Source organism: Dipodomys ordii, unplaced genomic scaffold (genome assembly GCF_000151885.1).
Source record: "Dipodomys ordii isolate 6190 unplaced genomic scaffold, Dord_2.0 Scaffold1, whole genome shotgun sequence".
NCBI classification, from domain to species: Eukaryota; Metazoa; Chordata; class Mammalia; order Rodentia; family Heteromyidae; genus Dipodomys; species Dipodomys ordii.
Window position 1 is genome coordinate 61,366,464 of NW_012267217.1, and position 25,896 is coordinate 61,392,359.

General features: G+C 35.7%; 1 protein-coding gene across 8 annotated transcripts in view; it reads right to left on the reverse strand.

The window, feature by feature from the left end:
- Positions 1–25,896, reverse strand: part of Trip12 (thyroid hormone receptor interactor 12) — a 124,866-nt gene that overhangs the window by 28,358 nt on the left and 70,612 nt on the right. For 5 of the 8 annotated variants that reach the window (XM_013027111.1, XM_013026960.1, XM_013026814.1 and 2 more), the window contains 19 exons: positions 25,495–25,530; positions 23,676–23,824; positions 20,502–20,537; positions 20,328–20,423; positions 18,989–19,081; positions 18,249–18,410; positions 17,082–17,150; positions 16,833–16,998; positions 15,163–15,280; positions 14,915–15,074; positions 11,459–11,612; positions 9,549–9,777; positions 9,300–9,418; positions 8,034–8,241; positions 4,533–4,633; positions 3,846–4,020; positions 2,555–2,696; positions 1,645–1,836; positions 643–794 (listed from right to left, as the gene is read on the reverse strand). In XM_013027111.1, the coding sequence (XP_012882565.1) occupies positions 643–794; positions 1,645–1,836; positions 2,555–2,696; positions 3,846–4,020; positions 4,533–4,633; positions 8,034–8,241; positions 9,300–9,418; positions 9,549–9,777; positions 11,459–11,612; positions 14,915–15,074; positions 15,163–15,280; positions 16,833–16,998; positions 17,082–17,150; positions 18,249–18,410; positions 18,989–19,081; positions 20,328–20,423; positions 20,502–20,537; positions 23,676–23,824; positions 25,495–25,530 (2,557 nt within the window). The remainder of the gene's footprint in view (positions 1–642; positions 795–1,644; positions 1,837–2,554; positions 2,697–3,845; positions 4,021–4,532; positions 4,634–8,033; positions 8,242–9,299; positions 9,419–9,548; positions 9,778–11,458; positions 11,613–14,914; positions 15,075–15,162; positions 15,281–16,832; positions 16,999–17,081; positions 17,151–18,248; positions 18,411–18,988; positions 19,082–20,327; positions 20,424–20,501; positions 20,538–23,675; positions 23,825–25,494; positions 25,531–25,896) is intronic. The other 3 variants (XM_013026887.1, XM_013027177.1, XM_013027037.1) reach the window with 3 other exon arrangements.

A 25,896-nucleotide genomic window follows, 5' to 3' on the forward strand; every position in this document is an offset into this window, starting at 1 on the left:
GGTAGAGCGCTAGCCTTGAGCTGAAGAGCTGAGGGACAGCGCCAAGGCCCAGAGTTCAGGCCCCATGACCGGATCCAAAAAAAAAAAAAAAAAAAACAGATGCTGTTTTTATTCAACCAAATTTTTTGGTGCTTTAAAATTAAATGTGCACATGCATTTGGATTTTAAAACAAATTATCACTTTCTAGACTTCTAATTGCAAGAATACTTCCATACCCCAAAATAAATTTAATAATTATTTCTATAATGTTCCACTGGTCTTTAAAATCATATTATAGAACAAGCAGAAGTTTATATTGAAACCTCAAAATGAACTCTTAAATACAAGGTCAAAGCCAGTATCACATATTAGAGAATACAAAAATTTTATTGCCATACTCACAATTTTTTGGGGAAAAATGGTAAAGGATATTAGTTTAATTTTTTTTTAAATGGAAAATTAACTAAGTTTATTATTATAGTTCTCAAGTATCACTGTTTACATACTTTAAAACCTCATGTTTAAGACATGTGGTATGATATTAAGTAATGTTTTTTTTCAGACAAAGACTTTGCCAGACCTTTTGCTTCTTTTTACTTTATCTTAATATAAGTAAATACTAAATTCCAGGGGCAAGGGTGTACCCAGGCAGTGGTCCTTACCTTCCTCCTGTCCCATTTCCACTGGGGAAATCATGCACTTTGACTGGAAACTGTTCCATTTGGCTCAGGCAGTTGTTCATCTTGTGAACTAATGCCAATAAAGGTGCATTACCCATTGGTTCTACTCGTCCAATAGGCTCTTCTCCTGGAAGCTAAGTTATAAGTAAACCGGCAGGTTAAGCAGGTTAAGCAAGCCTTTTAAAAATTGAAACACATCTTGACAAAAAAATTGAGAAAGCAGTTTTACAGTATTCAACTCTTCATTTTTATCCTTAATGACCAACCAGTCTTGGTTGGGACAAAGTTTCCAAATAAATTATAGATTATTAATGTATTGCACTATAGAACTCTGGAAAGCCATTCATCCTCAGGGGATAAACCATACCAGTTATTGGGGGGGGGGGGGCAGCGGGGAAGGGGAGATGTGGGCATTCTAGGATGGTGCTTTTACACCATATCCACAGTTCCCCCAGGAGTTTCAGATAAGAGACTACACATTTAACCATAATCTCAAGCATGGTATAAAACTATATCCCAACATTGAAACACATATATTAAATCTCCAATAGATTAACAACTGTTTTAGATACCCCTGCAAGTGAAGAAGTAGACTATAAGCAGTGCTCAAAAATGCCTTTGAATCTACCATGAACAGGGTTACATAGATTTGCTAATTGACAGGAGAGTAATTCTTAATCCAAAGAGAAACTTCCTGGCTAGCTCTAAAACAGTCAAATGAGAAAATATGAGTTAAATCAGAGTAGTTATGCTCTTGTTCTTACCACTGAGGATGAAGGAAGGGGAGTTGATCTTTGATATTGGCTTGAAATACTTACTATAAATGGCAATAAAATACTCTTGAAAACTATTAGACAGTGCTTTATGCACAAAATGTGGATAAGCAACACACAGTATCTTGATCAACACGTACTACAAATTATTACTGGCATCAGAACACAAGATTGTTAGATTAAGAAATACAAGTATTATTAGATAACTTACAGGAGAAGAAAAAAATACATGAAGAAATCGCTTTAATCTGATCTCTCTGCTTACGGCATCCTTTTCACTTTTAGATGTCAAATAAAGCAACAGCTGCTTCACAAATCCACTATGCTGGATTTCAAATGATGAAACATCTGATTCTGAGACTATGCTACGGATTTCTACAAGGCACTCAGCTCCACCATCCACCTGAAATAAACAGGAATAGGATTTCTATATTGATTTAAACAATAATAAAATGTATAATTTGTATCTCCCCAAAAGGAATTAAATATATTCTGAACCTTTTTATAAAAAGGTAGATAAGGAACAGTTTCATTCTTAGTACAAGGGCCTTATATAGAGAATTATAAATATTTCATGATGAAAAATATTCAAACTAACATTTTAAAAAATAATACTGGATTCTAATGTCAGAATGAAAAGAACCAACAGACACATAAGGTGCAGCTTATTTAAAATCTAATGAACTGGACACTTCCTTGGGAAAAATAAGCCAGAATTACAAAGCAACTTCAAAAATACATAAATAAAAATACCATGATAGTTTAGATGAATATAAAAGGATGATAAATCTCCTGCCACTAACTACCATGTGACCCTGAGTGTATATACAAGAGGTAGAGAGGCCCATCAACTCTTATCTGTACCTGAAAAGAACTTTGAAGAGAGATGTGCTCAAGGGACATTTCTGAAATCTATGCATAATTATCAGGTAATGGGAAGAGAAGGAAAAAAGTCAAAGATGAGATTTCTAGTACATTTAATAAAATGATGAACTATGACAGTCAACGATCAATGTCTGATTAAAAAAGAAAAAAGTTATCTAGGTTAGCTAAACCCATAGAAAGCTAGAAAACATTTTCAGAGACTGAAAAGGGCAAGAAAGATGCAGCAGACACCATACCTGGAGGTTGAGTTGTTCAGTTGCAGCACAAAGTCTCTGAAGGACATTCAGTGCAGGATTGCTTCCATCCATATTCTCAGAACTAAAATAGCGCTCTACAAATTTATGTGCCTGCTCCTTAATCCAACCTTTAATTTTTTCTCTTCAAGAAAGAAAAAGAGATATTAAAGTCTTATTTTGTGCACAGAGAAAAAATTTCAACTTTTGATCAAAAGAAAATTCTTTCTAGCCTATGCTTGTAGAATAATAAATTCAAAGGTCACTTTGAAAATGGGCTACAATGTACCAAATCATTTGGGCCATTACATGGACAGTAAACAAGATGTTCTAATTATGGACAATCCTATAATGAAAAATCTTAGTGTTCACACCCAAATTCAATTTCACCTGATTTATTAAAGTTCAAATATTATTTGTAATGTCCTTGGATAGCTTAAGTTATAGACCAGAAATATGTACCTCTTTAGGTACACAATATGCTCTGACAAATGAGAACTGGATGATTAAATTACAAACATTGAAAGCTTCTGCCAAACTTCAGAAATACAGCCATCAACTCAGTCAAACAAATTATTTTCCCAGTGGCATCGGAATCATAATTTTTTTTTTTTGGTGGTGGTGGTGGGGAGGTCAGTTGTGGGGCCTGAACTCTGGGCCTGGGCCCTGTCCCTAAGCTCTTCAACTCAAGGCTAGTGCTCTACCACTTGAGCCACAGAACCACTTCTAGCCTTTTCTGATTATGTGATGCTGAGGAATTGAACCCAGGGCCTCATGCATGCAAGGCAAGCACTCTACCACTAAGCCACCTTCCTTTTTTTTTAATTTGGGAAGATGATAATCTATAGTTGTATCTTACAGAGGTTTCTCCCCCCCCCACACACACCAAGTTTTTTTTTTTTTCAGTGCTTTTAAATCCATAGTTGGTATGAAGGAGTTTATGGCTGATAAGAGTTCCAGGTTCTTAAAAGCAAACAAACAACAACCAAAAAGTCCTCTCCACTAAAACAGAGAAAATGGTAACTTCTCTTTGTCTGGAATACAACTGAAAGGTTCCACAGAGAACAAAATTTGGTTTTGAACATGTATTATAGCTTCAATGATGTTTTTATGTCAGAATATAAAACTGGAACTTAGGACAAAGGATTCATGAATTAAGAATCTTGAGCTATGCCATTTCTGTGAAGTTCTATTTTCATGTATCACTTCTAAATATGCTAAATAATGTTAAGATTTTCTGATTCAAATAGAAGCAATAGAGAATTCTTCACCTCTTCCTTTCCCCCAACTTTACCTGTTATTGGATAGAGTGTCCTTTGAGGCAGCCCTGGCAAGACCACTAACTCCTGCAGTTCGTGCTGGCTCAATGTTGTTGCTATTGGACTGTGCGCTTAACCTTCCCCATGTTTTTGGATTCAAGCTGGCCAGGAAGGAAGATTTAGGTGACTGAGTGGTAGTGGGGCTTTTAGCTGTTAAAAGAAAAAAGAACTGTAGTTAAATTGGCTTACTACAGATGAAATGGCTTAGTACTGATTTAAAAAAAAAAAAAAGCAAGCAAGCAAGCTATAAAGAAATGAAAATCAGCCACTGGTGGCGCACGTCTATAATCACAGCTACTCAGGAGGCTGAGATTGAAGGATAACAGTTTGAAGCCAGCCCAGGCAGGAAAGTCTCTGAGACTATTAGTTCCAATTAACCCTAAGAAAACCGCAAGTGGCTGAAAGTGGTAGAGTGCTAGCCTTGAGCACAAGAACTCAGGGACAGCACCCAGGCCCTGAGAAAGAGAGAAAAAGAGAAAAAGAGGGAGGGAGGGAGGGGAAGAGAGGGGAGAGGAAGAGGGAGACAGGGGGAGAGGAGGAGAGGGAGAGAGAATATTAAATTTAAAATAACTTTAGCTGCAAGAGTTAAGAACACTTCCTCTGACAACGTATGCTACCATTTTCCCCCCCACCATGTGCCCAGGTTTCATCTAAGAACATACCTTGATTGTCTACTTTGTCATCATCTCTTGGAGGTGAGTACTTTGGCCTTCGTGGCCCTCGTTTTGGCAGTCGTTTTCTCTTTAGAACATCACTTAATCGACTATCCCATGAAAAAAAATGACATTAGCAATTACCATTGAGAAAAGCCAAAAATAGCAGATATAGTAAGTCATAAAAAATTATGTAACATGATGTTTTTCTTCACCTTTACTTAATGCTACATCTGTGCCAGTCACACTCTAGAGATGTACAAAGGCTATGATTACCAAACAGAATCTGATTGATCTATGTATTCATCTTTATTAAAAGATACAATTCATTAAATGTACAAAAAACACACAGTACAAATAATCAAGACAGTAAGAACTAGGTTAACACCAACTAGAAACAATATGTTCCATCTAGTGCTATCTTTCTTCCCTAACTTAAATGGCAAGAAAATACTCATGGCACCTAATATTTAAGCAATCAAAATACAGACTGTAATACCCTACAAAAAATTATTTCATGGCAGTAACATCACAAATTAATGCATTTATAAACAGTTTAGATGACTTTTACACATACACATGAATCTAATTACTAGTAAACCTATTCTGTATAAGAAGTATTAATGAGCTGTCTATAGCACTTATTCATATATATTTATCATATATGGATGGATGTGTTTGTGTGTTAGAGAGAGAGAGAGAGAGAGAGAGAGAGATACCTATCAAGGCTGGCCTCATACTCAATTCCCCTGCCTGTGGCTACGCTCTACCTGACTATAGCCTTTGTTCTTTTTTTTTTTTTTGGTCTGGTCATGGGGCCTGAACTCTGAGCCTGAGCGCTGTCCTTTAGCTCTTCAGCTCAAGGCAGTGCTCTACCACTTGAGCCACAGTGCCACTTCTGGCTTTTTTCTTTTTGCTTATGTGGTGCTGAGGAATTGAACCCAGGGCCTCATGCATACAAGGCAAGCGCTCTACCACTTAGCCAACTTCCCAGCCCTAGCCTTTGTTCTTAACACTAGATTGCAATAGTACACTTGGCTAAGACCATTGATTCAGCACTACTAAAAACTTGAAACAGTAGTAGATTCTTATGAAAATAAAAGTACTTAAGATGAACAAAAAAAGTATCAGGTTCACTTAGTTCAGTACTCAAAATTGGGAAAAAAAAGTTTCTAACACCTGACGTTTCTATGAAACACAATACATGGACTCCAAAAGATAAACTTTAAATATACTTGAAAAACTTCTATTTCAAAAATAAAATTACTTAGAACTTTTCACTTGGAATGTGGAACTACTTAAGACTGAAAATATTGGAAAAAGGCACTTCCCTCTTCCTTTGGTATCATCAACTGTTAATCAACTCCAGCTCCTTAATTTAAAATGGCTCAGAAATGCGATATTTGTCTGAGCTCTTTTTCATGATATCCTGAAATTCTAAGGACCTAACACTGTGGGCACCACGATGGCATCAAACAGCAAAACCCTGCAATCAACCAGGGTTACTGTAGCAACCAGCATGCAAAAGTGGCTATGAGAAGGAAGGAAGGAGGGTCAGGGCAGGCAAGTACAAGGCTCAGAACTGGAAAGGTCAAAGACATAAATATTCTCCAGGCCCCATTCCTCAGGCCCTGTCCTGGTAGTGATAGATAATACCTAAAGACAAAGGTTTTCCTAAAAGAAAATCAGCATACCAGAAGTCTCTCTTTGTTTGCCACAAGTTACAGAACTGCCAAAATCATATTAAGGCTAGGATGGCAAACTGCCACAGGTGGCACTGAAAAGGCAACCTTCTTAAGCACGCCCCTTCCAAGGTTAAAGCTCACTGAATTTACTTTGTGAATTCTACTTGTTCAATACTAGTATATTTTTTTTTATCAAGATCAAAAAGAGAGCATGCAGTATTAGTCTTATATTCTAAACTTTAGAACTAAATTTAGTTTATTATCACATTGAATTCGTATCACAATGCTCAAGCTTCTAACAAATACTTAAAAGTAATATGCTTCATTAACAACAAAATTTAAACAAACAAAACTGTCTTTTCAATTTTTTACCAAATACCATTTTTTTTGGGGGGGGGGGTCCGGCTGTGGGTCTGAACTCTGGGCCTGGGCGCTGTTCCTCAACTCTTCAGCTCAAGGCTAGCACTCTACCACTTGAGCCATAGCGCCACTTCCGGCTTTTTTCTTTTTGCTTATGTGGTGCTGAGGAATCGAACTCAGGGCCTCTGGCATGCAAGGCAAACACTCTACCACTGAGCCACCTTCCCAGCCCCTGTCTTTTCAATTGTTTAAAAAAGAGTACTGCAACTGAACACAGGGCCTCGCACCTGAGGCTCTATCACTTGAGCCATGCCTCTAGCCCCGTTTTTTGCTAGTTATTTTTGGACAGGATACTCAAGTGTGCCTGTGCATCCCATAGTTTCTGGGCTCACAGGTATCCATCAACACATCCAGCTTTCCTCATTGCAGATGAAGCCTCACTTTCTCTGCCGGGGCTGGCCCAGAACCTCTACCTTTACATCTCAGCCTCCCATGTAGCTTGGGATGGACAACAGGGGCATACCATTATGACCAGATATTGGTTCAGAAGGAATCTCACAAGCTTTTCTGCCCTTGCTAGTATTGAATCACAATCCTCACATTCTTTGTCTCCCAAATAAATAGGATTATAGGTTATCAGGCACTAGCACACAGCAGGGGTTTACAGCATTCTTAGTAGTTCAGTATAACAAAGATTAAAAAGCTAGCAGGTGGAAGTAGAGATTTTTCCTTAAGGAAAAATTCTTAGTTAAGAAAAAGGTATATGTGTCCACTTAACAGTAAAAGGTAAATGGAAAATTAGGTTTCTGTGTTGTTTCCAATGTGGACTTAGGAGTTAGTACTGGGGGGCGGGGGGAGGTTGAATTTAGGGTCCTTTACTTGATCAGATTAAGCTCGGTCACTTGAACCACATCTCCAGGTGGTTTTTGCTAGTTAGTATGGAGATGGAGTCTAGCAGACTTTTCTGCTCTGGTTGGACTCAAGCCACCATCCTCTACCTCTTAGCCTTGTGAAAAAGGGATTGCAAGTGAAAGCCAGAGGAGCCTGGCAAACTTTAAAATTTTAATATATCAAAGACCTATTTATAGTAGTTGAATGCAAAACACAATTATGGAAACAGAAACATGGGGTGAAATAGTAGCTGTGTAACACTGTGTAAATCACTAATGTCTCTGAGCCTTAGTTCTCTTAGGTATCATAAGTAATAGTGTCAAAACAAGACTGAATATAGGTTTCCAAAATTATCTTTTCCATTTTCATTGAACACCTAACAAAAAAGACAAAGGACTGGGCAATAATAGTGCAGAGGTAGAAGCACTTCCCTAGAATGTGCAAAGGGCCTGAATTCAATCCGCAATACTGACTTTCCCTTTCCCACATTTCTTCAGTTTAACAACATTGGTCTATACGAGTCTTGGGTACCAAAGCAAAGCTAAATACAAAGAACATAAGAACTATGACTCACCCTTGAGGACTCAGGTCCAAAGAATCATCTCTGCTGTGCTGCAAGCTAGGTGAGCCCAGATCAGCTGCAGCATTGGTGGCGGCTGTGGCTGTCCCACTGCTCACGGACGTAGTAGACCCCAAGGATCCTGACCCATTCGTACATGCCTTTGGTGGACTTGTCAACAAAGACTCTGACTCTGCTAAATGTTTTACTTGATGCATTACACCTTTATAATTACAAGGATGAAAAGGAGTCAATTTTAATCAAGAGGTAAAACTACTTACCCACCATTATAAAATCCCTGAATGTTAAAACACTGATATGAAGAGAACTGTTTGAAAAAAAGCTACCAAATAAGGATGGAAGTATAGACGACAAAGCTAGAAAAATAAGAAAATTTGAATATATTATAATCTTCAGAAATAGATCATATAAAAACCTAAAATTCAAAATATCCATTATATAAGTAAGAATGAATTTCAGAAATCCAGTGCACCTGGTGACAGCCAGCATAGGGGAAAAGACCTAATAGGACTAAAGGAGACAAAATCACATACTGTCATACTGACAGCTACTAACAAACACTATTGAAGGTGAATAAATAGAGCAAAACTGTAACCTGTGAGACAGGGTGTTCCTATCTGGACTAGGATAGTGGCAGGATACATATCTAAGTTTGTGTGTCAACAATATGAATTTATATGAGTGAATGTGCATATAATCAAATTGATCTGTTGAAGAATCTAGTTTCCATCATATCTTTCAGCAGTCACAATTTATTCCATACTTACTGCTTATTATAATTTTATGCCAGACCACATTAGCACCTTGACTAAAAGGATACATTTTTTTTTCAAGAAATTACAATAAAAACTCATATGCTTATAAAAGACAATACAGTATTACTGGAGCCGAATTAGGAGGACAGAACTCATACCAATCTTTACATTTATGTTATAAAAATATGTGAGGGAAACAAAGTAGCATCTTATTTTCTGAGGAAATCTTTCTAGATGAACATAAATTAGCTATACTTTAAAAGTATGATTGCTTCTGGAATTGAGGGTATATGGAAATGTCACTGACTAGTATTTACTGGTTGACATGTGAATCTCAAACAATTATGTATTTACACACATATTTTATAAAAAATCGCTACAAGCTATTATGGCATGTAAGTATCTTGTACTGAAAAGAAAACAGTTTTCATTCTGATGAAAATTTTTCGTATTGAGGTAGTATCGGAAAAAGTGAACATTAACTTATTTTCATGAATAACATTACCTTCTCTTCTGAAGTAAACACTAAAAATATCAGGTAACTTCTGCATTAAGATTTCTGCCATCTGAAGTGCTCCAACTACTATCTTCAGGTCTTGACTTGATAGCATGGATGCAATGTGACTAAAAAAAGAAAGCATTTGTATTTAAAACTTGGACAAAATTTGGTCATTATTTTTGGCCATACTACTTTCAATAAATAACTTCAGAAACTTTAACTTGTAAAGTGCTTTTAGTGTTTTCATCAACATACCTTGAAACAGCATGATTTTTTAGAACATCCTTCAGAAGCTCGGCATCCGCAAAATAAATTATCCTAAGAATTGCTCTAAGGCACTTATGTCTGACTGCAGGTCCTGCTGAGGAACTATATACTTCATAAAGAACACCAAACAATGTCTTGATAAAAGACTTAGCCAGTTCCGGATCCTCTTTCATAAGCTGTGCTCGAGCATCATCCTTCTTTAACTCTGAATATCCACCTTAAAAAAAAAAAGTACAATACCAAAGTAACAGACTTCAGAAACAAGCTATTAAAAAAATAAAGTAACCAGGTCAATAAAATTATTCCAAATACTACTAAATCTATAATAGCTACTCTATAAATAAAGGACAAACATTAAGACAAAATAGAAAACTCTAGATATTCTCTGGTCAGCTGAAATAACAAGGTATCACTGTGCTGACTATACCCTCTTCATTTTACTAATATATACTAGGCAAATTTCAAGACTAACAAAAATACTGTTAAGAAACAAGCAGAGGGCTGGGAAGGTAGCTCAGTGGTAGACTGCTTGCCTTGCATGTATGAGGGCTGAGTTCCACTCCTCAGCACTGCATAAGCAGAAAATGCTCCAAGTGGCACTGTGGCTTAAGTGGTAGAACACTAGCCTTGAGCTGAAGAGCTGAGGGACAGTGCCTAGGCCCAGGGTTCAGGTCCCATCACACACACGCACACGCACACACAGTTTCAGCCAAACACAGGGGTTCATGCCTATAATCCCAGCTCTGTGAGAGGCAGAAATAGGAGGAATAATACGAAATAACGCATCAAGCAAGTTAAAAATATCCTATTCCAAAGAACAAGCAGAAAGTGATGGCATATGCCTTTAATTACAGACACACAGAGGCCTCCACATAATAAAGTGGGGAAGGTGGGAACACAAGACCCTATATGAAAATAACTAAAGCAAAAAGAGCTACTGTGTTGCTTAAACCTCAGAAATAAGACCTAATAAACAAACAGAAGCAGGAAGATTTCAGTAAGTGGACAGTATTTCTAAAAGGTAGGCTAAAGGGTTAAACTTTGCTCAAGTGTGTATGTGTACTGAATGGTAACTGATGACATCTATATCAGAGTTAGCAATATCAAAGTACATAAACTCAATCTACTCTACTATTTGATTTTCTAAATAAATTGGAAATGTAGTCTTGTGTATTTGTTTACAGGGTGTATGCAGATGCAAACTTCAGTGATCATGAGACATAAAGAAATATAAGATTTACAAAGCTGGGGCATGCATGAGGCCCTGTGTTCGATTCCTTAGTACCACATAAGCAGGAAAAAAAAAAAAAAAGCCAGAAGTGGTACTGTGACTTAAGTGGTAGAGCACTAGCCTTAGAGCTGAAGAGCTCAAGGACAGCTGAGGCCCAGAGTTCAAGGCCCCATGATCACCAAAAAAAAAGATCTACAAAGCTGTATTACTTATCTATCTGGTTCCTTAGAAAGAATATAGTTCAAGGCCAACCCAGGCAGAAAAGTCCATTACCCTATGTCCAAAATAACCAGTCAAAAGCAGGGATAAGGTATGGTAAAATGGTAGAGAAAGTGTGAAGCCCTATGTTCAAACTCTAATACCACCAAAAATACAAGTAAGTTGAAGAAAACAGTTGGAAAGAACTAATCTAGTGGATGGATACAAAATAGAGCAAGGACATATAAATAAATCATCACCTACACTGCCAGTTCTAACTGGACATCACTTTAAGCACTTTATCTTGGCAGGGACACATCATATATGAATTAATGCAAATAATTTGAAAAACACAAATTAGTGTTATGCAATTACTTCAACTTCCTAAGCATATGCAATGAACCAATTATGATAATGAAAATAAAAATATTACAATAGTAGAGTTCTATTTAACTCAAAAGATACTTACTAGTGTTAGTATTGGCTAAGGGGTTAGGTTTTCTCTGAATGGCACGTGCTGTCCCCGTGTCCTCATTGATTTGCTGCATAGAATTAAAATCAATAGTATAAACTCGTCCCAGAGTGGACAAGCTTATCTCATCCTCACCGACCTGATGGGCTGCCTGAGAGCAAAGAAGAGAGAAACCTTGAATATAAACATGGGAGAAATTCATTACCTTAAGACACACTGGGGACCCTCTACACATTCTATCCTAAATACTCTATGTAAAAACTCAGTAATTCAAGAAACAATTTTCACCTAAACAAAGATTATGTACCTCAGACCCTACCAGGCACCCTTAGAAAAAAATACAAGTAAAATTCTTAGGAAATACCCAGTCACGTAGCGTTAACTGTCATGAAGACACCATTTATCTTATTTAAGGCACTTTTAAAGACATTGCTGAGAGGAAAAAAACAATTGTTAGCCATAGTCTTAAGTATTTTAATGCTTAGAGACATTATTTACATGACATATTCCTAGTATTGGCGAAGATATTCCTATAAACAAAATGATATGTAAAACTGCCTTTACCTAGACAAAGATATTTAAATGTTATTCTAATTATATGGAACAAAACTAAACTAAGACTAATCATCAAGGTGTAAAAGCAGACATTACACTGCCTGATTTCAGAACCTAGAGAAGTCATGGAGTTATGGCAGGTATGGTGGGGCATGCCTAAGAATTATAGCTCTCAGGAGCCCAGGCAGAAGGACTATAAGTTCCAAGTTAGCTATCTAATAAAAGAGTGCTTTGTTTAAAAGAAAAGGTCACAAAATAATTTTGGGGAGGGAAGGGAGAGGTAACTGAAAATAGAACTCAGGGTGTTATGCTTGCTAGAGAATATTCATTTTTATTACACAGGCCAATTTGCACTGAAACTCCTAAGCTGAATGTAAATCTCTCAGGAAATACAAAGCATAAGCTAACAGTAAAGAATTACCTGGAAAATTACAAACAAACAAGAAAATCAAGTAGAGTTGGAGATTAAGACCATTAGCAGCTATGATCTATACTTAATATACTAAGGCTAACAATGAACAAAAGACTAGTCAAGAGTTAACTTCCTGGGGGCATAATGAAATACCTAAGAACTGGGAGTCACATAGTATATATAATTTAATAACCTAGACATCTCTAGCCCTCTCTAAAAAAATAATTTGTATACTACAAGCTGCATATGCATCTATTTCTATTTTGGCCACCGCTGGGGCTTGATCTCTGGTCCTAGGAACCACCTGGAAGCTTCCATTTCCAGAGTCAGGTGTACTAACACACGCCAACCCATTCATAAATTGGGCCTTCTAGGCTGTGAGTTCAAATTCCAGTATGGCCAAAAAGGTCATCGTGGAGTAAGAGGCCAATTATCACACATGTTTTCCTTCTCTGTGAAAGTCCTAGATCTCAGGTAGGGTGTCATTGTCCTATGACAATGTCATCAATGTAATAAATGCTATATGTATCCTAATAGTCAATAAAATAAGTGATAAAATAAAAAAATAAACATAAATAACTAGAGTAAACATAAGGCTATAAGCATATATATATATATATATCATAGAATAAAAAATGCATATGAAAAGTTAACTTCCTCATAAAAGCAAGGTGGTCCTGAAATTAAGACTTCCTCATAAGAACCTGAATTTTAGAATAATGTCATTAGCTTAAAAATATTTTTTTACAGCTTTATTAAAGAATGACTGGGCATTGGTGGCTCTTTCCTGTAATCCTAGCTACTCAGGAGGTTGAGACCTGAGGATCACAGTTTGAAGGCAGCCTGGGCAGGAACCAGAAGTAGAGCTGTGGGTTTGTTCAAGTGGTAGACTGCTAACACAAAAACTCAGGGATAGTGCCCAGGCCCTGAGTTCAAGCCCCAGGATTGGCACAAAAAAAAAAAAAAAGAACAAACAAAACAAAAACAGGGAAGGGTGAGGTAAAAAAGAAAGGTAATATAAGGACTGATGTTCTAAGAAAATTAAAACATCCGGGCTGGGAAGGTGGTTCAGTGGGAGAGCGCTTGCCTTGCATGCATGAGGCCCTGGGTTCGATTCTTCAGCACCACATAAGCAAAAAAAAAAAAAAAATCCGGAAGTGGCGCAGTGGCTCAAGTGGTAGAGCGCTAGCCTTGAGCTGAAGAGCTGAGAGACAGCGCCCAGGCCCAGAGTTCAGGCCCCACGACCGGACACACACACACAAAAAAAAAGAAAATTAAAACATCCAAGGAATATAAAAATGAAAAATGTGGAAAAGAAGCTACTATGAATAATATATACAACATTGTTTCAAAGATATTACCAAAGGATGAAATTAGAAAATACATTTGTGATTTATAGGTATTTTATGCATTGAAAACAATAGCAAATGAGGTATAGGATCCCAAGTAACTCCACACGCTCTTAAGTTTAGGCTGAATAGTTGTTCATTTTGTTTAACTGACCTTTTCTCTTATTTTATCAAATTCCCAAAAGATTAATCTATGTTTCTACAAGTGGTTTTCATTTCACTGTTGTGGGTGAAGATGGCATTGTCTGTTTTTGCTTTTTTTTTTGTTTTCCCTTGGGCTCCCCCCCCTTTATGTTTATCTGTCTTTGGTGGGGAGGGACACAGAAATGGAGGGACAAAAGGTGAAAAAAATGCAGCAGTGGTACTCAGTAGATACTATGTGGAAGATGAACTATATAACTTGTAGGTGGGGATGCAAAGGAAAAACTGGGTAAGGGAAGTGGTGACATTGCTTAAAAAGAAATGTACTCATTACCTGACTTATGAGACAGTAATCCCTCTGTACATCACCTTTATAACAACAAAACAACAAAAAATAAAAAGACGTATCCCATTAAAAAATAAATTATAGAGGAAACGAGGGCAAAGGAAAGGAAGGGCTAACATTGTCCAAAAGAATTGAACTCATTACCTAACTTATAAAATAGTAATCCCTCTGTACCGTAATTTAATAATAATTATATTTAAATAAATTATAATCAAACCTATTTATAAATTGAAATTTATCATTCACCCGTGCACGGCTGTTATTTGACTTCATGCTTTTACTCTTACTAATATGTATATAACTGCTTTTTGGGAGATTCTTTTCAACTAAGATTAAGATTGGTATGTTTTAGAAGAAGACAGCCAAATTCCTCTAGTTTCCTTTCCGGAATGAGGAAACCATAGAACAAAGATCTTAAATTACTTGCTCTAAGTCAATCAGGTAGTTAGCAGCAGAAGCAGGACTAGAACATCATGTTTTCTGACCTGAACAGAAATGAGAACCTTGTTCTCAGGAGACAAAATGAGAAAATCTTGAGTTAATTTAAAAAATGAGCACACTGAAATACACACATCCACCTCCCCATTCCATCCCTGCCTATACTAGCTCTCCATCCAAATAAACATATTTAAGTGGTACAATGAAACTACTACCTCAATGATCCGGCTGTCAATCCTATTGTAAGGATGCCAGAGGCCCCGATCATCACGCCACTGCCATATTGCACCATCTGTGTTTTGTGCATTTCCTTTCTTCAACATGGTATCAACCGCAAAAATGCCTTCTTTTGGTAAACATGGCATAAGTTCACTGAAAACAAAAGTGTAATGCTTTTAATAAGTTCTGGCCATTAAATATTAAATCTCCAAAGTGATCTCAAAACAGTTACTATTCTTACCAAATCAAAGATGTCAGTTCATATAGCTCTTGAGGACTTCGTGGAACAAGATCAATCTGCTCCTGACAACTTCCATTGGAGGCACCACAGAGGAGGAAGTGAAGTGTTTCTGCAATGTCTGTAAAGTCAACAACAAAAAACCCAAAAGCCCATTAGGCTAGTTTGTAGTGCCTAATTCAAGAGGAAACAGTTCCCTAGAATTAAGTTATTAAAATTATTCTCTTGTAAGACAACATAATATGGAAATTAAAGTAAAATATCCAAATTAGTAGTAATAAAAACCTAAGGAGAGCTGGGTACCTATGGCTCACACCTGTAAATCCTAACAACTCAGGAGGGTAAGTTCTGAAAATCATGATTGAAGAAAGGTGGTGAGGCTCTCATCTCCAATAACTACCAAAAAAAAGATGAAGTAAAGCTGTTTTTCAATTGGTAGAGTGGTAGCCTTGAGCAAAAATGCTTAGGGACAATACCCAGGCCCTGAGTTCAAGTCCTAGGACCAGCACACATGTATACATGCAAAATAGCCAGCAAAAAAAGCAGGATTGGAGGTATGACTCAAGTGGTAGGGACTGGGATAAGCAAGCCAGTGAACATGAGGATGAGTATCAACTCAGTACCAACCAAAACAAAAACAAAAAAAGAAAAATCATGATCACTTCCATCTCACCCATTAGAGCCCAAGAATCTTTCATTACTTTCCTTGAGGAGCACAATACTTTCATACAAAAGCACATTCCACATGCTGCCATTCCAGTATATTTCTATACTTGTCTTCCATTCAGATACAATGAAAATGTAGGGACAACTGGACAATGCATCCCTTGAAAGCATCTGGAACTTTCCAGGTTTACATGACAATGGTTACATGTCAACCTAATAGGAACATTTTTACAATATTCTATACATAAGTTTCCATTCCCAGAGGGCATCTATTTCCAAAGTAATCTTCATGAAACAATTCAAATGCATTGACACTATGAGTGGAGGGAGCTCCTAGTCTCCACAGGTTTAGGCATTCTAATGCTGAAACCTGAAGACTGAAGCTCTCACTCTTGCTGCTTATGGTATATGTGTATTTCTAAAATTATACATATGCACAAGGTATACAAATTCACAAAGTGATTAAAATAATCAAAACAGATCTTTTTTGAAGTTCTACCATCATCTGAGCTCAATTTACAAAATTTGTAGTCCTAATTTCTTATGTGAAATGATCAAATGCAATTGGAATGCAAGTATCAGAGACATTTTTAAGTATATATAATTTCAACCTTTGTTAAGGCAGCAAAGGTTCTAGAAATTGACCAAATTCCAGAAAGAATTATAGTATCTGTTAGTGACTGTAATGAGAATCATTACATAACACTATATGGAAATCAACGATCCTGAGTCATGAGCCATAGAATTGCATAAATAACTGAATATTAGAAATATTAATATACTGTTCCAACACAAATACATTACATTTGAATTTTTCCCCCAGTGGTTGGGTTCACAAACAGGACTTCATGTATGTTAGGTAAGCCTCTACCACAGAGCTACATACCTAATCTAACATTTTTCTTTTTAACCCGAGAACATGCAGATTTCTACTTGCTTATGTTGACTTATTCCTCAAAAGTAAGTCACTTTTCCTGCTTAAAATACAATAGTAAAATAGCACTTACTTTGCTTCATTAGTTGAACAGCTAGTGTTGGACAGTTGGAACACATCAGAGAAAACATCCGAACAACCATTATAAACATCCCAGAACTTAAGATCGGTGGAGTCACTACTAACAGTTGTTGAACATTTGTAAGCAGATCTTTGGAGGCAACCTGCTGTAGCAAGTTCTTCATGAATACAAGAAAAAGAAATAGTTATGTTGTGATTTAGCAATTCAACAGCTTTTGTAAAATATAGATAAAACACTTACTTCCTCATGTTGAAAGTTGTCTACTAGACGTGCAAAACAAAGGCAAGTGCTTTCAACTGACTTTTTGTCCTATATTTCAAGAAAAAGGAAATTTATTAAATATAAAGCAATTCTACTAGCAAATATCACAATTATGTTCTTCTTAACTGCAAATTCTTTAACACAACCTCAATTAGTAAATATGAGCTTTGAAAATAAAATTGAATCTAGATATAATACAGTCAAGTAACAGATTTCAAGGCAAAGAATCATACTGGAAGCAAGCTTCCTTCTCCATTAACTCCCTAATAAAAGGCAAATAAAAAGAAAAAAGGAATATTAAGCAAGTTATACTTAAGAATACTTAAATTATACTAAAGAAAATTCTACTTTCCCTTAAAAATATTCCATGTATATATTTGTACATGTGTGGAAATATCACAATGAAACTAACCCTTGTAAACTAATGTATGTTAATAAATTCAATATTCCAAATAGAAATGTTTAAATATTTTTGTATTTAAAAAGTAGAAGTAGTTAATATGTGAATCAGCCAGGTGGACAGGGACATGAATAGCCATAAATTTTGGGATCCAAAGGCTGGTGGCATTAATGTCAAAATAAGTACCACTACACAAATAATCTAAAACAGTACCACAAAAATTTTTTTTAAAGATTTGGTATAAAATTAACTTAATGTCAGGTGCTGGTATCTCAAGCCTATAATACTAGAAAACTGAAATCTGAAGATCACGAACCAAAGCCAGCCTGGGTGAAGGTAAGGTAACAAGTCTTCAAGGAAGAATAAGCATTCCAAAAAGGGATTCTGATCAAATCATACAGTAAAAACTCATGCTCTGGTAACAAATTTATCCTTTATGTTAAAATAACTAAAGATTCCAAGTATGTAAATTACTGTTCATTTGGTCAAATCCAAAATTTTAATACCTAAGACAGTATTTTAAAATAACAATATGGTATTATGATCAGATAATACCCCCAGTTTTATTTAGGACCCTAGCTGAAATTACCACAATAAACTTTTTTTTTTGGTCGTGGGGCTTGAACTCTGGGCGTGGACGCTGTCCCTCAACTCTTCAGCTCAAGGCAAGTGCTCTACCACTTGAGCCACAACGCCACTTCCCAATCAACTTTTTTCTTACAATATAAAATAGCTTCATACTTTACCTGGTGTGTCAGCCTTTGAGTAAGCAATGGAAGGGAATCTGCCACAAAATGAAATTCATCTGGTGTGATACTCTGGCAACAATTGGCTGCAATTGCTAATGCATTTCTTTGGGCATTTATGCTGAAGAATTCAAGATACAGCAAACAGTCTGCCAAACCACCCTGAAATACAGGAAACCTTTTATTAAGGTGATGGAAAATACTTTATCAACAATATAAATCAAAGCTGCAGTGCAGTGCTAGTGGCTCATGACTGTAATCTTAGCAAATCTCAGGAGGCTGAGATAGGAAGCCAGCTTCAGAAGATAAATTTGAAAAGAAGCAGATTTCCAGGAAAGTAGCAAAGACCAGGACTGTAAGTATGGCGCAACTGGTAGATTGCCAGCAGGAATAAAAAACCTGAGCAAGAGAGGCCATAAGGTTCAAGCCCAAGTACCAGTATACATACAAAAAAAGCAAAACAAAGCCAGATACCATTATGCCAGTAAATTCTAGCCTACTCAGGAGACTGAAATCAGAGGATCACAGTGCAAAACTAGCATGCATAGGAAAGTCTGTGAGATTCTTATGTCCAAACATCAAAAAAGCTGGAAGTGAAGCTATGGCTCATATTGGTAGAGTGCTAGCACATCACTTTGTTGACATGTGAATCTTAGGGAGATTACAAATAATAAAAAGAATTATGTAGAATCTGAAATCTGACAGTAAATGAATTATAGTCCTACAATAACAATACTTACTGCCTGTAGAATAGCTTTACTGTGTCTCCGTGACAACATCTCCAAGGCAGTCAAGGCCTGCTCTGCCACATCAATGCACTGAATAACTTGCAGCTAGGAACATAAATAGGTGACTGAAGGTTAAGATATAAGTTCAGGTGCTTTATCTTTTCTATGAAGATTTAATAGAGGAGTTCTTTTCTTTCTTTTCTGGGGGAAGGGGGAGCTAGTACTTTATCTTGAATTTAGCCTCTCACACTCAGTCAGCTGTCTCACTCACAGCTGGGACTCTACAACTTCCGTAATGCCTCCATTCCAACTTTCTGGCTAGTTAAGTCTAGGTGGGATCTTGCAGACCTCAGCTGCCTCAGTAGCTAGAATTAAAAGTATGCTACTGGTGCCTAGATAGATGATTTGTTTTAGACATAGAGGCACAAGACTGTTAATTTAAGCTACCTGGTTGCAGAGGTAAGAGGAGAGGCAGAATTGAGAGTCTGAGGTCATACTCCAGGCAAAGTTAGTAAGATCTATAACTTTAAAAAAAAAAAAAGGCTAGGGACGTGGCCTGAGTGGTAAACACCTGCCTGAACAATGGTGCTGAGTTTAATATAGTACCACCAAAAGAAAAAAATCAATTTGGTTTTAAGTCTTCTATTTCATATTCATCAAATAAACTAAGTTGTGGGGTGCTGGTGGCTCATGCCTGTAATCCTAGCTACTCAGGAGGCTGAGATCTGAGGATAGCGGTTCAAAGCCAGCACGGGCAGGAAAGTCCATGAGACTCTTATCTCCAATAAACCACTAGAAAACTGGAAGTGGGGCTGTGGTTCAAGTGGTAGGGCGCTTGCCTTGAGCTGAATAGCTCAAGGACAGCACCCAAGCCCAGAGTTCAAGCCCCACAACCGACAAAATAAACAAAGAAAGTTTTACAACAGTATACCAAAAATAAAAAAGGTCCACAAAAAGACCAAAGCCACATTTACCACAAACTATGTTTTACATTTTCCTTTGCCACTGACTCAATTTTACAATCTTGGTCAAGGTACTTTGTTTCAACTTTTTCAGCTGGCAGTCAAAAAGGATTAATAGCTGTAAACATCACTAATATTTCTAGAAATTACATTTTAAACCAAGTCTTTAAGTTGTTCTCTGAAGTGTTAATATCGTACAAAAACACAGATTTCATAAGAGATTTATTAGCTTCAACTTTAAACTACTGGTCTAATGAATGCAAAATATGCCCTTCAGGAATTGTGAGCTAAAAATATGCCCCAGTTAAGATAATCACAACTGGTATCAGTAAGTTCAAATCTTGATCCAACACGTGTATTTCTAAAGAATTAGACAAAAGCAAGTCTACCTTTTCTAAAAAGACTGGAATAGCATCTACTACAACAGCAGATGATCGAGGAAGTGCTTCCATCATGTATGTTAAAGCTCGGCAGGCATGGTTCATCTAGGAAACAAAGATATTTTTTCTCAATAAAAGCTCAAAACTAAAATTTCAGTGTTTTGAAATATAGTGTATACTTACAATATCAAAATTATGCTCCATTTGCAGTAATGTTATCTGTTAAAAACATAACAAAGTATTAGAGGCTATACACTTTGAATGAAAAGTTCTATAATTATTGTTCCACTTAAACTGAGATATTGGATAATATTAGGTAAGATTTGTGTACCACACAAAAATAAAATTAAGACAAAAACCTAGCAAACATACAAAAGAAATGATTATACTTAGACTGGCATTCATTGTATGCAGTAGCTCTAACTTAGCTCTATGTATTGCTAGATTATTAATCACCTTATAAACCTAAGTCAAAACGAAACCCATCACAATGCTTACAACCAGACATTTTGGTAGTCCTAACTTCTACTGAGAATCCCAATTAGTGTTATCACTGAGGACTTACAAGTGCCAGCAAATATTCAACATATAAATTAATAGGACCAGAAATACGTTATTATTTGCTGAATTAACAACTGTCAGTACAGGTATAGGACCACAATTAACAAACATATGGACAACACCTTCCAATCTATAAACATCATTTAACTAAGCTGCAAAGCACCTAGTAATGTGAACATGAGATCAATAAAATCAAAAAACAATTATTCATTAAATAAAAGCCAGCTTAATATAAAATTTCAATATATGAATAGATGAATCTAAATCCCGACTTAATACCTTTTCTTGTAGAAAAGGCGTTAGGTAGATTTCAGCCATTATTTTTCAAGTGAGTGAATACAAAACTGCTAGCAGCATATACTAATTGCCCTATTGAAGCAAATGAATTTCCTCCTTAGGGAAAGACAATATTCATCATTATTTAATTCACAGAAAAACTTAGATGCACTGAATTTAAACAGTTAAGCAACTTCCAGGTAAATGTCTGACTATAGTAAAATATCAGCTATTCTAATACAATACTTCTTTTCTCAGGTCTGAAGTCCAGAAGTCCACAAAGACCATCTTTGTTTTAAACAGAAAACACACACAAACTCCACCTCAGGAATAAGCAGCACTCAGGTGTGTTAATTAGCTACAATACCCACTTAAAACGTTTAGTCTAAATTTCAAAGTTGTCACATTAGCAAAAAATTGGTTAGGTTCCCAAATTACAAGACTGAATGAACCCTTTTTTGGGGATGGGGGTGCGCAAGAGGAATGTGCATATGTACAGGTGTGTGTGTTAGTTGGAACTAGGGTTTGAATTCAGGGCCTAGTTGCTGTCTTTTACCCTTTTAACTCAACGATAGAACTCTACCACATCTAGCCAAAGTTCTACTTTAGCTTTTTGCTATTTAACCTAAGAGTCTCATGGACCTTACTGCCCAGAAAGGCTTCAAACTGTAATTCTCAAATCTCAGCCCTCTGAGTAACTAGGATTTCAGGTGTTAGCATCAGCCCCTAGCTTTAATGCATCTTCTAAGACCATATTCGGAAAGGACCAAAATAGATCCATTTACCCCCCAAAATCTTCATTTGACTATACAAATTTTTTCTACTTCAATTTAATGAACAAAAATCAAGTAAGCAAATTATGTGCCAACATTTCCAACTACCTTTAATAATCTAATAAAACAGCATTTTGACAACATCGCTTTTTAGTAAACAAAAAGCAATGAAAGTAAAATTTAATTCAGATTGTGGATGCCAGCTATTGATCGTATCAACAATCTGAGAATGGATATTAACACAGGCAAAATACAACAGTACAAAGACTAATTCAGAAAGCTACATACAAGCATTTTACTAGAACAGAACTGGTAAGATTTGAGAACTGGCTTTCATTATCTAGAAATCCAAGTGGCAGAAAGGTAAGAAGAAATGCTTGATCAACCTCTGAGAGAGCCAAGCAATCCAAAAAGAACAGACAACATAATGATTGTGTCTCATATTTGTTTTTAAGTCTTTCTGCTGGGCTCTCTTCTCAAAAATCAACTCTCCATTACCAGATGTGATTGAATAACATCTCATGTATGAATAAAAATTTCTTTATTTGGCATACAAAACAGACAATATTTAATTTCTAAGATAAATACATACTAAATGTAATGATATATTAGCATTTAATCCAGACTTAAATTTTAATCTTAAATTATACCTAATTTAATAATGTTGGAAAATTATCAAGTCACTATTTAAAAATACATTTAGTAATGGCAACTTTTGTTTTTACCTTAGAAATTTATATTTATTATGTCAATAGATCTTAAATATCCAAAGTATCAACACAAAATTGTGTTGAAAGGCCATTTAAAAAATTGGTTTCTCTCTTAACATAAAGCCTTTAAAACTGGAATTGACCACATGGTATATGGGTATGACTATATGACTACTTTTCCCATACATATGTGCCAAACATGAAACCTTTCACAAACATAAACATAACCCAATGTGAATTTCTTGAGACTACTGCCTGAAAAGGTTGTTGATTAACAGATACAGCTTAAACATTTTACACACTAAGAGAATCAGAGTAGTACTAATAGGCTGAACAACTTAGAATTTAAAACTGTTAAGTATCAAAATTCAAATGATATACATAAAAATATATAAAATTTATTAACTCCAGCTGGGGACGTAGCTGATGTGCTAAGAGTTCTTGCTAGAAAAGAGCCATTGGGTTCTAGCCCCTGCATTATCAAAATCATCTCTAAAGGCATCTTGATAGAACTAAATACAAAATTACACAATAGAAAATGTTTAGAAATATCTAGTACTACAAGAAAATATTACTAGCAGTTACAATCAATAGCAGTTACAGTATCTATAAGGATAAAATAAAGACACCAAGCCAAACACTCATTTTAATTCTCTTAGTTCTTACTAATTTTTTTACATCATGCTTTGATATAAATGAAATGACAACACTAGGTATATATTCACCTTTTAATTCTAAGGTGTCTGAGAATTCATAAAAATATTCATACATCTAATATATTTCAACAGCCTTCAAAGAACAACAATAATGTCCACCACTAGTGGCTCATGCCTGTAAATTCTAGCTACCCAGGAGGCAAACAAAGTCCATGAAACCCTTATCTCCAATTAAGAACCAAAGAGCCAGACTTAAGAATATTAGCTGTGCTCACGATTATTAGCCATGAGCCAAAATGCTCAGGAACAGAACTCAAGACCTGAGTTCTAACCCTTGGACAACATAAAAAAAGAAAAATGACAGGAAAATCATATACTTACCAAAGCTGGAACAACACTCTTGACCGGAAAACCTCCTAGCGTCTCCTCATTTCCCATGACTAATAGCTGACACATTTCAATGACTGCTTGAAGCTGCTGACTTTCATCACTGGCTTGTAGTCCTTGCAGAAGCTGCTGGGCCTTTGAACCTTCAGAATAAAAAAATCAGTATTTTTTTTTAAAATATTGCTTGGTATAAGACAGAACTCAAAGAGTAGGTTCTATGCTAGTCAAGGCATGCTAGTGACATATTCAAAGCAAAATCAGAGTAGTTGGATCAACTCTGTCTTAACCTCATCTCAGTATATATCTAAACCATTTCAGTTGAGAACCTGATTGATTTTTCACAGCAAAACCAAAAATTACCTATAAGACTAATATGGAAATACCTACTTTTAATGAATGTACATAAGGAATAAAAGAGCTTTTTGTAAGAACAAACCTATTAAACAATTTCAAAGGAAATGTTATTTTTCACTAAATATATACATCAAAATAAATGGGATCCAAGTACTAGAAAAGGAGAAAGAAGTAGGGACAAATGAACAATCAATGCACCTAACAAAACAGGTGAAAATAATGAAGTGTTCTGTAAAAACAGTAAACAGTTTTTAAATCTCTTTTCATTTCATGTAGACAGGTGACTGTTTCTAAAGACTCAGTTCCATTATACAACAAGAAAACACTGATCACTTCTACAGAGACGTTGTCATTAAGCTGAAGAAAGCACAAAAAAAACCCCAAAGTGTAGAGCTACTGATATAAACTCAGAGCACTTGCCTAGAATGTATGAGACCCTGAATTCAATACTCAGCACTCTCAACAAATAAATGAAGTCTACAGATGTTTTCATTTTTCACTGTTAACAATATTCATCAAATCTGTATAAGATGTCACTTTCAAGCTATCTTTTCAAATTATTTTTTGTATATCCAGTTGGTCTAATTCAATAGTATTAAGTATTAAAATGCATAATAGTTGGATATATGTTTGGAAACAATTTCAGCCAATGTATTATTGATATGAAAAGCAAAGTTTTTCACTGTAATTAAGCTTCATTGATCTTTTTAAGGGGATACTCTTACATAGGTAACATGATACCTTGGAAATAATCTTGTATTCAATTAGAGAAGATCATAATTAATGAATTCCATAATTATTGCTGCCTTTTCTATTGGAACATTGAACAAACATCTTTGGCAGTATAAGTTTTTAACTCAGGGCCTTTTGCTTTCTAGGTAGACTCCCTACCACTTGAGCCACACAATGAGCTATTTATCCTTTAGAGTAATTAAAAGACCCTTCCAAAACAGTACAAATCACATTCAACTCAAATACCAGATTTAAATTATAAACTTAAGTTATATCAATTTTAGACCAATGACATCATTCTTATATTTAAACAATGCAGAAATATTAAGAGGGAGAGTAACTAGTAAGAACTAAAAATAAACAAAATTTGTCTTTAAATTCATCTTAAAAGGATTAAACTGTCCATACCACATCTTAAAAGAACAATCACCTAAAAAGAAAAAATATATGCCAGCAAAGGACTATTAATAAACATTAAGCTTGGCAATTCCAAGTATATGAATCTCTCTAACAAGATAAAGATCATAACCTATACTCTGGAACATCCTAAAAAGAATTTCTGCCAATTGAAAGTAAGAAAAAGCCAAAATCATAGTAATATACATTATCCCCTGATATGTGAAGAAATCCATGTCTTTGATCAGTACATGTTACATTTAGAACCTTTTTTTATACTTGTAAAAATTAATGGCAGGGTAGGGGTGTAGATCAGTGGTACAGCACTTGCCTAGCATGTGCGAGACCCTGGATTCAATCCCCAGCACTGGAAAGGAAAAAAAAAATTCATGAGGAACCCCAAATCATTTTTTATTACATGGGTTAAATCTATTGATATTTTTAAATGTTTGAAATTAAAATATCAACTCAATTTATTCATTACATATTAATACACATAAATTTATTTTTGGGAAAAAGAGACCCTATTTTCAAAGAAAAAAATAAATTAGTATGTTGATAAAGCAACTTAATGTTAGGTGTAATAAAAGCCATTTTGGAACGGCTGTCTATGTAGCTTAAATTACTTGTCTAACATGTAAAGGGCCCTGGGATCAATCAGAAAGAAAGAAAGGAAAGAAAGGAAAAAAAGGAAAGAAAGAAAGAAAGGAAAGAAAGAAAAGAAAGAAAGAAA